The sequence below is a fragment of the Squalius cephalus genome (genome assembly GCF_949319135.1).
Source record: "Squalius cephalus genome assembly, chromosome: 21".
Lineage (NCBI taxonomy): Eukaryota > Metazoa > Chordata > Actinopteri > Cypriniformes > Leuciscidae > Squalius > Squalius cephalus.
The window spans coordinates 604,354-619,638 of NC_137142.1; the positions used below are offsets into that span (position 1 = coordinate 604,354).

A 15,285-nucleotide genomic window follows, 5' to 3' on the forward strand; every position below is an offset into this window, starting at 1 on the left:
TTGTTACTCTCCGCCTGTTACTCTCCGCCTGTTACTCTCTCTCTGCCTGTTACTCCCTCCGCCTGTTACTCCCTCCGCCTGTTACTCCCTCCGCCTGTTACTCCCTCCGACTGTTACTCCCTCCGACTGTTACTCCCTCCGACTGTTACTCCCTCCGACTGTTACTCTCCCCGCCTGTTACTCTCTCTGCCTGTTACTCTCCACTAGTTACGGCCTCTGCCTGTTACTCTCTCCGCCTGTTACTCTCCACTTGTTACTCCCTCCGCCTGTTACTCTCCACTTGTTACTCACTCTGCCTGTTACTCTCTCCGCCTGTTACTCCCTCCGCCTGTTACTCTCCACTTGTTACTCCCTCTGCCTGTTACTCCACTTGTTACTCTCTCTCTGCCTGTTACTCTCTCCGCCTGTTACTCTCCACTTGTTACTTCCTCCGCCTGTTACTCTCCACTTGTTACTCCCTCCGCCTGTTACTCTCCACTTGTTACTCCATCCGCCTGTTACTCCCTCCACTTGTTACTCTCTCTGCCTGTTACTCTCTCCGCCTGTTACTCTCCACTTGTTACTCCCTCCGCCTGTTACTCTCCACTTGTTACTCCCTCCGCCTGTTACTCTCCACTTGTTACTCCCTCCGTCTGTTACTCTCCACTTGTTACTCTCTCTGCCTGTTACTCTCCACTTGTTACTCTCTCTGCCTGTTACTCTCCACTTGTTACTCTCCGCCTGTTACTCTCTCCGCCTTTTACTCTCCACTTGTTACTCCCTCTGCCTGTTACTCTCCACTTGTTACTCTATCTGCCTGTTACTCTCTCTGCCTGTTACTCTTCATTTGTTACTCTCCCCGCCTGTTACTCTCTCCACTTGTTACTCTATCTGCCTGTTACTCCCTCTGCCTGTTACTCTTCATTTGTTACTCTCTCTGCCTGTTGCTCCCCACTTGTTACTCCCTCCGCCTGTTACTCCCTCCGCTTGTTACTCCCTCCGCCTGTTACTCCCTCCGCCTGTTACTCCCTCCGCCTGTTACTCTCTCCGACTGTTACTCTCTCTGCCTGTTACTCTCCGCTTGTTACTCTCTCCGCCTGTTACTCTCCGCTTGTTACTCTCTCCGACTGTTACTCTCCACTTGTTACTCTCCGCCTGTTACTCTCTCTGCCTGTTACTCTCCACTTGTTACTCTCTGCTTGTTACTCTCTCCGCCTGTTACTCTCCACTTGTTACTCTCCGCCTGTTACTCTCCGCCTGTTACTCTCTCTCTGCCTGTTACTCTCCACTTGTTACTCCCTCCGCCTGTTACTCTCCCCGCCTGTTACTCTCTCTGCCTGTTACTCTCCACTTGTTACGGCCTCTGCCTGTTACCCTCCGCCTGTTACTCCCTCCGCCTGTTACTCCCTCCGCCTGTTACTCCCTCCGCCTGTTACTCCCTCCGCCTGTTACTCCCTCCGCCTGTTACTCCCTCCGCCTGTTACTCTCCGCTTGTTACTCTCTCTCTGCCTGTTACTCTCCGCCTGTTACTCTCCACTTGTTACTCCCTCCGCCTGTTACTCTCCACTTGTTACTCACTCTGCCTGTTACTCTCTCCGCCCGTTACTCCCTCCGCCTGTTATTCTCCACTTGTTACTCCCTCTGCCTGTTACTCTCCGCTTGTTACTCTCCGCTTGTTACTCTCTCTCCGCCTGTTACTCTCCACTTGTTACTTCCTCCGCCTGTTACTCTCCACTTGTTACTCCCTCCGCCTGTTACTCTCCACTTGTTACTCCATCCGCCTGTTACTCCCTCCGCCTGTTACTCTCCACTTGTTACTCCCTCCACTTGTTACTCCCTCCGCCTGTTACTCTCCACTTGTTACTCTTTCTGCCTGTTACTCTCCACTTGTTACGGCCTCTGCCTGTTACTCTCCACTTGTTACGGCCTCTGCCTGTTACTCTCCACTTGTTACGGCCTCTGCCTGTTACTCTCCACTTGTTACTCTCCGACTGTTACTCTCTCCGCCTTTTACTCTCCACTTGTTACTCCCTCTGCCTGTTACTCTCCACTTGTTACTCTATCTGCCTGTTACTCTTCATTTGTTACTCTCTCTGCCTGTTACTCTTCATTTGTTACTCTCTCTGCCTGTTACTCTCCCCGCCTGTTGCTCTCCACTTGTTACTCCCTCCGCCTGTTACTCTCCACTTGTTACTCTCTCCGCCTGTTACTCTCTCTGCCTGTTACTCTCTCTGCCTGTTACTCTCCCCGCCAGTTACTCTCCCCGCCAGTTACTCTCCCCGCCAGTTACTCTCCCCGCCAGTTACTCCCTCCGCCTGCCTAACCCTAGGCGCCTAACCCAATGGGACCAGGTACGAATAGACAGAACTCCTAATCAGAATCCTGCACAGCAGCAGCACAGGGTATTTGGTTGCTATCAACTGGGACTGAGTGGCAGCTGTTTCGGCAGACCCCTGTGTGACTGAGCAGCCCTATTTAGGGACCGTACCGCTCACCCCAATTGAGGAAGAGCCTAGAAAAGGTGGCCTAAATTTTGCCCATTCAACCATTTACCTGGATAGGTTAGCACGCTTATCGGGTTATTCCACTACTGCGGTCGAAATAAGGAAAATAAGAAACAATACAATATAAAACAGGCAACATGGAATGTAAGGACTCTCCTGGACTCACATGGCATCTCTGACAGACCTCACAGGAGAACAGCCCTGATCTCTGCTGAGCTGAGCCGCTACAACTTCGACATCAGCAATGCCCTGAGTGAGACCAGGCTTCTGAATGAAGGCTCTCTGACAGAGGAAGGGACGGGCTATACCTTCTTCTGGAAAGGTTTCCCCACAGGTGGAAAACATCTTTATGGAGTAGGACTGGCCATCAAGAACACCCTTCTACCAAGTCTCACAGAAACACCTGTAGGCATTAGTGAAAGGCTGACCCTCCGTATCCCCCTGGCAAAAAAAGCATTATGCCACACTTCTTAGTGCCTATGCACCAACTTTGCCATCTGAAAATGAGGCCAAGGAATGTTTATATCAAACACTGGATGAAACTCTTTGCCGGATCCCTAAGAGTGATAAGATTCTCTTGCTTGGGGATTTTAACGCTGGGGTGGGACAGAACTACAGGATATGGAGTGGAGTACTAGGTAGGCATGGCATTGGCAGGGTGAAAGCAAATGGAATGAGGTTACTTTTTGCTCTGAGCATAACCTTACCATAACCAACACTATCTTCCTGCATAAGGCAAAATATAAGACCTTGTGGATGCACCCTCGCTCTAAACACTGGCATGATTTACTTCATCATTGTGAGCTGTAGTGACATCAAGGATGTTCTCAACACTCGTACCATGAGAGGTGCAGAGTGCTGGACCGACTATCGTATGATTGTGGCCAAGCTCAATATGAAAGAATGTTCCCCTTTGCGGCTGCAAAAGCCCAATAAAAAGAGGCTAAATTGTAACCGCTTGGGAAACATGGAAGCAAGAAGTGAGTTTCGACGTTTCCTAGCTGAGAAACCTAGGGAGTTGGAAACTTGTCTGAACTTGATTTGTAGGGAAGGACTACATGCCTGCGCACATATATTCGAACGCACATCCCTATAGACTGAACTCGTAATACGCATGTGCACGCCATCGGCATTCTCACTGGTTCACGTTTTTGAAGTTTGCGCAGAAAGAACTTAAGAGTTTTCTGTTAAAACGGTGTCGTGTTAGCGGCCCCTAAGTTAATAACTAATGATCGTTGCGACGGAAGTGAATCAATCAAACTAACTTTAGCTGGACAATAACTTTATTCTAGAGCTGCTATAAAGCCAAAACACTTTAATTACCTATTATCAATGTAAAGCTGCTTTGGAACAATCATTGTTAAAAGCGCTATATAAATGAAGATGACTTGACTTGACTCAGAAAACACCATGGAACAACAGCAAAACTATATTATCTCTGTGCTCTATGATGCAGCAGCCAAATCCATCAGCTATAAGAGCAAGAAACACCAAGACTGGTTTGACGATAACTCCATCCACAACCTGCTTAAAGGAGAACTCCGGTCAATTTTAACATTGAGCTCATTTTTTTGTAAATTTGGAGTGCTGTCAGTACAGAGAAAAACGACAAAAATCGGTGTTGCCTACACCGTTATCCTCTTTTTAAAATTTGCACCCTGTTGACTTCAATGGGGCAAGTTTTAAACCTGCTTTTAGCCTCTTAACATCCTTGATGTGTCATTACAAGTGCACAGCCATGTGAGTGATTCCTGCAGAGTGAACACGGGTGAATCTGACTGCAGTAGATGTGAAAGATATGAATAAAAATGATGTTAATTCAGCCAGCGCTCATACCTGTATTTACATCCTGTTTTCGGTCGAAGTCCACAGTAGTCGCATAGGTTTACTTACCTGTGATCATGCGCGTGAACTCGACAATCGACTACTGTTCCCTTCAGAACAACAAGTCCCCTGGCGCGGATAACATCCCTGCTGAGCTACTGAAGGAGGGAGGGTACATATGTATGTGCAACCTCTACCAGTACATCACCAAGGCCTGGACTGATGAGAACAGCAATGGAGAGATGCAAACATTGTAGTCATTTATAAGAACATGGGTGACCAGGCCGTCTGCGGCAATAGTAGGGGCATATCACTCCTTTCTGTTGGTGGTAAGGTCATGGCCAAGGTGCTGCTTCAGAGACCTATTAACAACATCACTGAGTCAATGCTGCCAGAATCACAGTGTGGGTTTAGAAAGAACAGGAGCACGATCAACATGATCTTCACAGCAACATCAGGACATGATTATGACCTTTGTTGATCTCTCGAAAGCATTCGATACTGTGCAAAGAGAGCTCTTATGGGATGTTAGGGTTAGGTTCCATGATGGGATGATGCTCGGGTGACACACAGGGGTGAGGCAGGAGTGTGTGCTAGTGCCAGTGCTCTTTAACATCTTCCTCCTGTGTGTCACCAAGCTTCTCCACAACCAGATTGAAGACAGCAGTGGTGTGGCAGTGGACTTCAGATTACATGGCAACCTCTTTAATATTAGGAGGCTACACGCAACCACAAACATCTGTAGAGCGGGTACTGGACCTGCAGCATGCAGACGATTGTGCTTTTGTGGCCCATACTCTGGAGGATCTTCAAACTGTCCTTGCTGTGGCAGTGAGGGCTGACTGTCAACACCACCAATGTACCAATGTCCACCCACATTACCTGCCTTCACTGTTGGAGATGAACAGTTGTCAGTACATCTTTCAAATATCCGGGGAGTTTTCTCTCTGAGTATAGCGGCATCGAGAAAGAAATCCAGAGCCGCATTAAACAGGCATCAGCTGCATTTGGGAGACTTCGGTGTAGAGTCTTTCATAACTAGAACCTTCATCCCTCCACAAAGGTCGCCGTACACTAAACGGTCTGTGTCACCACCCTCCTCTATAGCTGTGAAGCGTGGGTAACCTACAGCCGTCACATCAGGTGATTACCTGGCATAATCGTGTGCCTCACACCGAAATACTTAAAAGACCAACTGCAGAAGTACTGAGGTCATAATTACCCAGCGCCGACTGCAGTGGTTGGGACACATGCTACTATAGAGAATAGAGTGCTATACGGCCAGTTACATCATGGCCGGCGCTCAGCTGGGGGCCGAAGAAGCGCTGTAAGGATCAGATGAAGAACGCTTTGAGGAAGAGTTAGATCAGACCTGAGGATCTGGAAGATGTTGCTGCTGAGCGTTCCATCAGGCGGCAGCTGTGTAGCGATGGGGCTCGTACGCTAGAGATGGAGAGCCAGACGACAGCAGGAGCGAGCCAGGAGAAATACAGACATGGCTGCAGCTGTTACCATCACTTATATATGCCCTCCTGCAATAGAGCTTGTGGGTCCAGGATAGGACTGTTCAGCCATCACAGATCTCACCGTACAAGGCGTGGACGTCATCATCGGATTTCGATGGACAGCCGAAGAGAGTGTGTGTGTGTGTGTGTGTGTGTGTGTGTGTGTAGGGTCGCTCACACACCTGCTCAGGCCTCGGCTCTGTCGCTCCTTCTCCTGCTCGTATCGGCCCTTCAGGCCCTTGAAGGTCTGCACATACTCGATGGACTCCAGCGCCGGGTAGAAGTGATCCACGATGTGTGCGATGAGGGACCTGATGTCCTCCTGATGATCAAACACAGCGGTCAGACGCCAGAAGATGGCCTGATCTCTACTAGCGATGGGTATCCAGAACCGGTGCCAAATTTACAAGCACCGGTGAATCGATAAACATGCATTTCGGTTCCACTTATTGATTCCTGTGTGCACGTTTTAATGTGATTTAAACCATTCAAGCGTGAGACGACTCGTGTGCTGTATTCTGTGTCATCCAAAGCGCGCACAGAAAGAGATTTTAATGCGAGGAAAACAGCGTCTCGCGCTTGAATGGATCCGTGCAGCTCTTAAAGTGACTGTAGGCTGTCGTCTCTATAATAACACTAATCAAACAACAAAAAATTCAACTCGTTCCTGACTGAATCACTTTTGTTACTATATTTGTAATGTGTATTTTATAAAGTGCAGTGTTATTTTACATTTGATTACAGTTTCTGAACCTGAAAATCTTAAAACTCTGTTTATTTCAATCGTATCTTTGTTCAGTTGTATCTATTTGTTGCGATTGATCATTTTTGATTTGTTCTTTTTAAATTACTGAGTGTTTATTTGTCTTTAATAATGCTTGAAGTTTATATTAGTTGAGCTAGTTCTTCTGTGGTGTTTTTAGACCACAGGCAAACGCTCCTTGTGTAAGTGTTCTTTAGCCTGTTGATGTTTGCTCATGATATTCAGCCACAATTAAATGTTTTGCAATAAGACTAAATGTGAATGATATCTAAGGTTTATTTTTACCTTACTGGAATTGAAATTAGGAATCGATAAGCAGAATCGTAATCTTTAAAATTGAAACGATACCCTCAGCACTATGCTTTTATCAGTAGTTTAATGATTTTACTGGAGCGGGAACAGGAAGTGTCTCGGGATCCCCAGCCCTACTCACGACTCTGATGAACTCGAAGAGCTCCACGACGGCGGAGTTCAGCAGGTTATATCTGGTGCCGTTGTCCAGCAGGGCGTTGATGACCGGCTCGAACAGGTTTCCCTTCATGATGTAGCGGTTGTAGTGCTCGTCCTTCAGTCCGATGATCCTCCTCAGGAAGCGCAGGGCACCTGCTCAACACACACACTCCGTCAAGCCTCACTACAGTCTGATCACAACAGTGTTTGATCCGATGGATCAGATGTTTCTTATTTCACATGCTGCCTAATATTCTTCTCCAAACAAACATCACACTGAGAGCTGTGAAAAAATATAAATATAGGCTAGACTATACATTATGAGCAATAACACAAAAGGGATAAAACAGAACAATAACCTGTGTGAATGTGTGTGTGAGTGAGATGAGCAGTGTTGCTGCACTGGACTGAATATTAATTAATATTAATAAACAGCACCAATTCTGCTTTTCTCCAAGTCCATCTGAGTTTAGTGTGTAATGTTGCTGTTTGAGCATGAAGAAGAGAGTCAGTGTTCCTGAACTCCTGAAACGCCTCCACTCCAAAAACGTCACAATATTCCTCATTATAATAATTAATGCGCAGAATAAAGGGGCGGGGCCTGGTTGAGTTAGTTAGACGTGTGTTGAAACTGGTGGTTATGGTAAGGGGCGGGACATTCCCAACACACTCGAAGCGCTCGACCAATCACAACACACTGCTCCAGCCGACCAATCAGAGCACAGTGTGCTTTTCAGAAGGAGGGGCTTCATAGAGACAGGAAGTAAACAGAGCGTTACTGACAGACTGGGAAGAGAGGAGCCGCAACACTGGAGAATATGAGGAGAATAATCAACATTCAAGCAGGAAAACCTGCTCTAGAGCCTGAAACTACATCAAGACTTCTTTAAACAGGTCGTCTGTGGCATACGCTCGTGTAGAGCGGCTCGTGTAGAGCACATGAGCGATGACATCACGATGACGTGAGTGATACTCACACAGCGCCAGGAAGGTGTGTTTGGAGTTCATGAGCGTCAGCACTCTCCGCAGCAGGTCTTTCGTCATGATGTAGTTCTTGATGTGGTACGTGTGGTGCTCCACGCAGAAGGTCAGCAGCTCCAGGATCAGAGCCAGCAGCTGCGCCGTCTGGAAGTTATCTGAGGCACACACACACACACACTCAGCAGAGCACAAGCGCGTGGAGTGACGTGTGTGTGAAGTGTGTGTGGCGTGACCCGTGTGTGGCGTAACGCTAGGCTTGGCGCATGTGACGTGTGTGTGCGTGTATGGCGTTCCGATCGGCTCTTTTATATGACTTTGTACATGCACTCGCCTCAATGAACGTGACGATTAATTTATTATTATTATTATTAAATTGAACAAAGATCACAGGGGACACATGTATCACACACACAAAAATAGGATAAGGAACTCGAGGTAGAGCAAAGCAATAAAGTAGGCTACATTTTCAAACAAGATACAGTAAGAGATAGTCTACTAAAAAAAATTCATAAAACATTTAAAGCAACAGATATTAAACAATACAATACATGATTAAAAATAAATATAAATAAATAACATGAAACAACGAAAAAAAATGTTTTGTGTCATCTTCAGGAAACCAGGAGGTCACTTATAATGAAACCATAATCTTTTCTTTAACAACAGCAGTTTTAGCGGCTCTCTTGTTAGCTGATTAGCAAAGAGTCATAGAATAACTTTAAATCAACACAGAAAAGCCTAAAATTGAGCTTAGAATCCGTGACTTCACATTTATGGAGATGAAACTGGCCATAGAGTTAGCAGGTTTAATCTGTCGTCCATCTCTTGAGTCCCAAATCAAAAACAGAACATCTTTATTTCAAAAATAACAAGTTTGTTGTAAGCAGAGAAAACACGCCGAGCTTCTTCTTTCCAGAACTCATAATCACATTATGAGGTCAACTTTCAGCGTACCATTTCCTTTAACATATTTTGTTTCCCCAAAAATTTGTTTTATTTATTTAATTATTTATCTCCTCGCACATTTAATTAGCCTAATTACATATTTATTTAGTCAGGAACATGGGCGGCGCTAGGGAGGAGCTAGCAGGAGCTTCAGCGTCCCCAAGACAGACCGAAGCACCCCAACATCATTTCTGGAAGCGATTATACTCAGGCTGTGTTCTAGGGCAGCCCTGAACCGCATGAGGAAGAAATAACAAAACTTATCTTGTTATTAATAAGTCATTATTTTCAACATAATATCTTATTTTGACATAAGGGGACACTCTAATCTGCACTACGCCACATTAATCGTTCTTATAATGGATTTCAATGGGAAGAAAATGTTTGACTAATTAAACGTTGCATTTACGTGACGTCAGCGTCTGCGTCTTAAATTGAATGTAATAAATAGCAGAATAAATTTTTTTTTTAAAAAGACGTTGCGTGAGACGAGTGCATGTTGCAAAGTTCCATTAAAGACCCGACCGGAATGCCTTGTGTGTGTGTGGCGTAACGTTAGGCTTGACACATGACGTGAGTGTGTGTGTGGCGTCTGGCGCGGCGATGCGTGAGGCGTGTGTGGCGTGACGTGTATGTGTGTGTGTGTGTGTGTGTGTGTGTGTGTGTGTGGGGCGTGACATGATGTGAGCGTGGTGTGTGGCGTACCTGGACACACGGGGTTGACTCTCGCCGATCCCTCAGTCAGATCTGTGGAGAAACACACACACACACACACACACACACACACACGTGTCAGTGCGAGCAGTGACACCGGCTCAGCTCCTGCAGCTCTGAGGTCAGTGTCTCACCGTGGTCCTCTTCAGAGGTGTTGGCCAGCAGAGGAGCCGTCAGCACATGCATGCAGTACTTGTAGAAGAAGCTCAGGAACTCGCTCTTCTCCGCTTTCTGTACACACACACACACACACACACACACACCAGTGTTAGCCATTCAATTATTACTGTGAACTACGTTGAAATGGAGTCACCTTCACTGGTTTCTGGAGTCTCTGAAGAAACACTGACAAAAGTCTTTAAGCAACATATCTGTTATGAACGTGTTAAAACAGCAAATGACCATCCTCAGATTCCCAGCCAATCAGACTCAAGCTTTCCCCAGATCAGACTGTGTGTGTGTGTGTGTGTGTGTGTGTGTGTTACTCACGCTGGCCGGGACGAGCATGTTCTCGGGGTGTGTGTGTGTGTGTGTGTGTGTGTGTGTGTGTGTTACTCACGCTGGCCGGGACGAGCATGTTCTCGGGGTGTGTGTGTGTGTGTGTGTGTGTGTGTGTGTTACTCACGCTGGCCGGGGCGAGCATGTTCTCGCGGTGTGTGTGTGTGTGTGTGTGTGTGTGTTACTCACGCTGGCCGGGGCGAGCATGTTCTCGGGGTGTGTGTGTGTGTGTGTGTGTGTTACTCACGCTGGCCGGGGCGAGCATGTTCTTGGGGTGTGTGTGTGTGTGTGTGTGTGTGTTACTCACGCTGGCCGGGACGAGCATGTTCTCGGGGTGTGTGTGTGTGTGTGTGTGTGTGTGTGTGTGTTACTCACACTGGCCGGGGCGAGCATGTTCTCGCGGTGTGTGTGTGTGTGTGTGTGTGTGTGTTACTCACGCTGGCCGGGGCGAGCATGTTCTCGGGGTGTGTGTGTGTGTGTGTGTGTGTTACTCACGCTGGCCGGGGCGAGCATGTTCTCGGGGTGTGTGTGTGTGTGTGTGTGTGTTACTCACGCTGGCCGGGGCGAGCATGTTCTCGGGGTGTGTGTGTTTGTGTGTGTGTGTGTGTGTGTGTTACTCACGCTGGCCGGGGCGAGCATGTTCTCGGGGTGTGTGTGTGTGTGTGTGTGTGTGTGTGTGTGTGTGTGTGTGTGTGTTACTCACGCTGGCCGGGGCGAGCATGTTCTCGCGGTGTGTGTGTGTGTGTGTGTGTGTGTGTTACTCACGCTGGCCGGGGCGAGCATGTTCTCGGGGTGTGTGTGTGTGTGTGTGTGTGTGTGTGTGTTACTCACGCTGGCCGGGGCGAGCATGTTCTCGGGGTGTGTGTGTGTGTGTGTGTGTGTTACTCACGCTGGCCGGGGCGAGCATGTTCTCGTGGTGTGTGTGTGTGTGTGTGTTACTCACGCTGGCCAGGGCGAGCATGTTCTCGGGGTGTGTGTGTGTGTGTGTGTGTGTGTGTGTGTGTGTGTGTGTTACTCACGCTGGCCAGGGCGAGCATGTTCTCGGGGTGTGTGTGTGTGTGTGTGTGTTACTCACGCTGGCCGGGGCGAGCATGTTCTCGTGGTGTGTGTGTGTGTGTGTGTGTGTGTGTGTGTGTGTGTGTGTTACTCACGCTGGCCGGGGCGAGCATGTTCTCGTGGTGTGTGTGTGTGTGAGTGTTACTCACGCTGGCCGGGGCGAGCATGTTCTCGTGGTGTGTGTGTGTGTGTGTGTGTGTGTGTGTGTGTGTGTGTGTGTGTGTTACTCACGCTGGCCAGGGCGAGCATGTTCTCGGGGTGTGTGTGTGTGTGTGTGTGTGTGTGTGTGTGTGTGTTACTCACGCTGGCCAGGGCGAGCATGTTCTCGGGGTGTGTGTGTGTGTGTGTGTGTGTGTGTGTGTGTGTGTGTGTTACTCACGCTGGCCGGGGCGAGCATGTTCTCGTGGTGTGTGTGTGTGTGTGTGTGTGTGTGTGTGTGTGTGTTACTCACGCTGGCCAGGGCGAGCATGTTCTCGTGGTGTGTGTGTGTGTGTGTGTGTGTGTGAGTGTTACTCACGCTGGCCGGGGCGAGCATGTTCTCGTGGTGTGTGTGTGTGTTACTCACGCTGGCCGGGGCGAGCATGTTCTCGGGGTGTGTGTGTGTGTGTGTGTGTGTGTGAGTGTTACTCACGCTGGCCGGGGCGAGCATGTTCTCGTGGTGTGTGTGTGTGTGTGTGTTACTCACGCTGGCCAGGGCGAGCATGTTCTCGGGGTGTGTGTGTGTGTGTGTGTGTGTGTGTGTGTGTGTGTGTGTGTGTGTTACTCACGCTGGCCAGGGCGAGCATGTTCTCGGGGTGTGTGTGTGTGTGTGTGTGTGTGTGTGTGTGTGTGTGTTACTCACGCTGGCCGGGGCGAGCATGTTCTTGGGGTGTGTGTGTGTGTGTGTGTGTGTGTGTGTGTTACTCACACTGGCCGGGGCGAGCATGTTCTCGCGGTGTGTGTGTGTGTGTGTGTGTGTGTGTTACTCACGCTGGCCGGGGCGAGCATGTTCTTGGGGTGTGTGTGTGTGTGTGTGTGTGTGTGTTACTCACGCTGGCCGGGACGAGCATGTTCTCGGGGTGTGTGTGTGTGTGTGTGTGTGTGTGTGTGTTACTCACACTGGCCGGGGCGAGCATGTTCTCGCGGTGTGTGTGTGTGTGTGTGTGTGTGTGTTACTCACGCTGGCCGGGGCGAGCATGTTCTTGGGGTGTGTGTGTGTGTGTGTGTGTGTGTGTTACTCACGCTGGCCGGGGCGAGCATGTTCTCGGGGTGTGTGTGTGTGTGTGTGTGTGTTACTCACGCTGGCCGGGGCGAGCATGTTCTCGGGGTGTGTGTGTGTGTGTGTGTGTGTGTTACTCACGCTGGCCGGGGCGAGCATGTTCTCGGGGTGTGTGTGTGTGTGTGTGTGTGTTACTCACGCTGGCCGGGGCGAGCATGTTCTCGGGGTGTGTGTGTGTGTGTGTGTGTGTGTGTGTGTTACTCACGCTGGCCGGGGCGAGCATGTTCTCGTGGTGTGTGTGTGTGTGTGTGTTACTCACGCTGGCCGGGGCGAGCATGTTCTCGTGGTGTGTGTGTGTGTGTGTGTGTGTGTGAGTGTTACTCACGCTGGCCGGGGCGAGCATGTTCTCGTGGTGTGTGTGTGTGTGTGTGTTACTCACGCTGGCCAGGGCGAGCATGTTCTCGGGGTGTGTGTGTGTGTGTGTGTGTGTGTGTGTGTGTGTGTGTGTTACTCACGCTGGCCAGGGCGAGCATGTTCTCGGGGTGTGTGTGTGTGTGTGTGTGTGTGTGTGTGTGTGTGTGTGTGTTACTCACGCTGGCCAGGGCGAGCATGTTCTCGGGGTGTGTGTGTGTGTGTGTGTGTGTGTGTGTGTGTGTGTTACTCACGCTGGCCGGGGCGAGCATGTTCTTGGGGTGTGTGTGTGTGTGTGTGTGTGTGTGTGTGTGTGTTACTCACACTGGCCGGGGCGAGCATGTTCTCGCGGTGTGTGTGTGTGTGTGTGTGTGTGTGTTACTCACGCTGGCCGGGGCGAGCATGTTCTTGGGGTGTGTGTGTGTGTGTGTGTGTGTGTGTTACTCACGCTGGCCGGGACGAGCATGTTCTCGGGGTGTGTGTGTGTGTGTGTGTGTGTGTGTGTGTGTTACTCACACTGGCCGGGGCGAGCATGTTCTCGCGGTGTGTGTGTGTGTGTGTGTGTGTGTGTTACTCACGCTGGCCGGGGCGAGCATGTTCTTGGGGTGTGTGTGTGTGTGTGTGTGTGTGTGTTACTCACGCTGGCCGGGGCGAGCATGTTCTCGGGGTGTGTGTGTGTGTGTGTGTGTGTGTGTTACTCACGCTGGCCGGGGCGAGCATGTTCTCGGGGTGTGTGTGTGTGTGTGTGTGTGTGTTACTCACGCTGGCCGGGGCGAGCATGTTCTCGGGGTGTGTGTGTGTGTGTGTGTGTGTTACTCACGCTGGCCGGGGCGAGCATGTTCTCGGGGTGTGTGTGTGTGTGTGTGTGTGTGTGTGTGTTACTCACGCTGGCCGGGGCGAGCATGTTCTCGGGGTGTGTGTGTTTGTGTGTGTGTGTGTGTGTGTGTTACTCACGCTGGCCGGGGCGAGCATGTTCTCGGGGTGTGTGTGTGTGTGTGTGTGTGTGTGTGTGTGTGTGTTACTCACGCTGGCCGGGGCGAGCATGTTCTTGGGGTGTGTGTGTGTGTGTGTGTGTGTGTGTGTGTGTGTTACTCACACTGGCCGGGGCGAGCATGTTCTCGCGGTGTGTGTGTGTGTGTGTGTGTGTGTGTTACTCACGCTGGCCGGGGCGAGCATGTTCTCGGGGTGTGTGTGTGTGTGTGTGTGTGTGTGTGTGTGTGTGTGTGTGTTACTCACGCTGGCCAGGGCGAGCATGTTCTCGGGGTGTGTGTGTGTGTGTGTGTGTGTGTGTGTGTGTGTGTTACTCACGCTGGCCGGGGCGAGCATGTTCTTGGGGTGTGTGTGTGTGTGTGTGTGTGTGTGTGTGTGTGTTACTCACACTGGCCGGGGCGAGCATGTTCTCGCGGTGTGTGTGTGTGTGTGTGTGTGTGTGTTACTCACGCTGGCCGGGGCGAGCATGTTCTTGGGGTGTGTGTGTGTGTGTGTGTGTGTGTGTTACTCACGCTGGCCGGGGCGAGCATGTTCTCGCGGTGTGTGTGTGTGTGTGTGTGTGTGTTACTCACGCTGGCCGGGGCGAGCATGTTCTCGGGGTGTGTGTGTGTGTGTGTGTGTGTTACTCACGCTGGCCGGGGCGAGCATGTTCTCGGGGTGTGTGTGTGTGTGTGTGTGTGTGTTACTCACGCTGGCCGGGGCGAGCATGTTCTCGTGGTGTGTGTGTGTGTGAGTGTTACTCACGCTGGCCGGGGCGAGCATGTTCTCGTGGTGTGTGTGTGTGTGTGTGTTACTCACGCTGGCCAGGGCGAGCATGTTCTCGGGGTGTGTGTGTGTGTGTGTGTGTGTGTGTGTGTGTGTGTGTTACTCACGCTGGCCAGGGCGAGCATGTTCTCGGGGTGTGTGTGTGTGTGTGTGTGTGTGTGTGTGTGTGTTACTCACGCTGGCCGGGGCGAGCATGTTCTCGGGGTGTGTGTGTGTGTGTGTGTGTGTGTGTGTGTGTGTGTGTGTGTGTGTGTGTGTGTGTGTGTTACTCACGCTGGCCGGGGCGAGCATGTTCTCGCGGTGTGTGTGTGTGTGTGTGTGTTACTCACGCTGGCCGGGGCGAGCATGTTCTTGGGGTGTGTGTGTGTGTGTGTGTGTTACTCACGCTGGCCGGGGCGAGCATGTTCTTGGGGTGTGTGTGTGTGTGTGTGTGTGTGTGTTACTCACGCTGGCCGGGGCGAGCATGTTCTTGGGGTGTGTGTGTGTGTGTGTGTGTGTGTGTTACTCACGCTGGCCGGGGCGAGCATGTTCTTGGGGTGTGTGTGTGTGTGTGTGTGTGTGTGTGTGTGTGTGTGTGTGTGTGTGTGTTACTCACGCTGGCCGGGGCGAGCATGTTCTCGGGGTGTGTGTGTGTGTGTGTGTTACTCACGCTGGCCGGGGCGAGCATGTTCTTGGGGTGTGTGTGTGTGTGTGTGTGTGTGT

The 15,285-nt window shown here is 50.4% G+C and overlaps 1 protein-coding gene across 2 annotated transcripts in view; it reads right to left on the reverse strand.

The window, feature by feature from the left end:
• The window catches only part of ppp4r3b (protein phosphatase 4, regulatory subunit 3B), a 34,638-nt gene that overhangs the window by 4,643 nt on the left and 14,710 nt on the right, over nt 1-15,285 (reverse strand). For both annotated transcript variants that reach the window (XM_079855715.1, XM_079855714.1), the window contains exons 10-14: nt 9,800-9,896; nt 9,657-9,698; nt 8,003-8,161; nt 7,009-7,178; nt 5,995-6,134 (exon numbers count right to left, since the gene is read on the reverse strand). In XM_079855715.1, the coding sequence (XP_079711841.1) occupies nt 5,995-6,134; nt 7,009-7,178; nt 8,003-8,161; nt 9,657-9,698; nt 9,800-9,896 (608 nt within the window). The remainder of the gene's footprint in view (nt 1-5,994; nt 6,135-7,008; nt 7,179-8,002; nt 8,162-9,656; nt 9,699-9,799; nt 9,897-15,285) is intronic.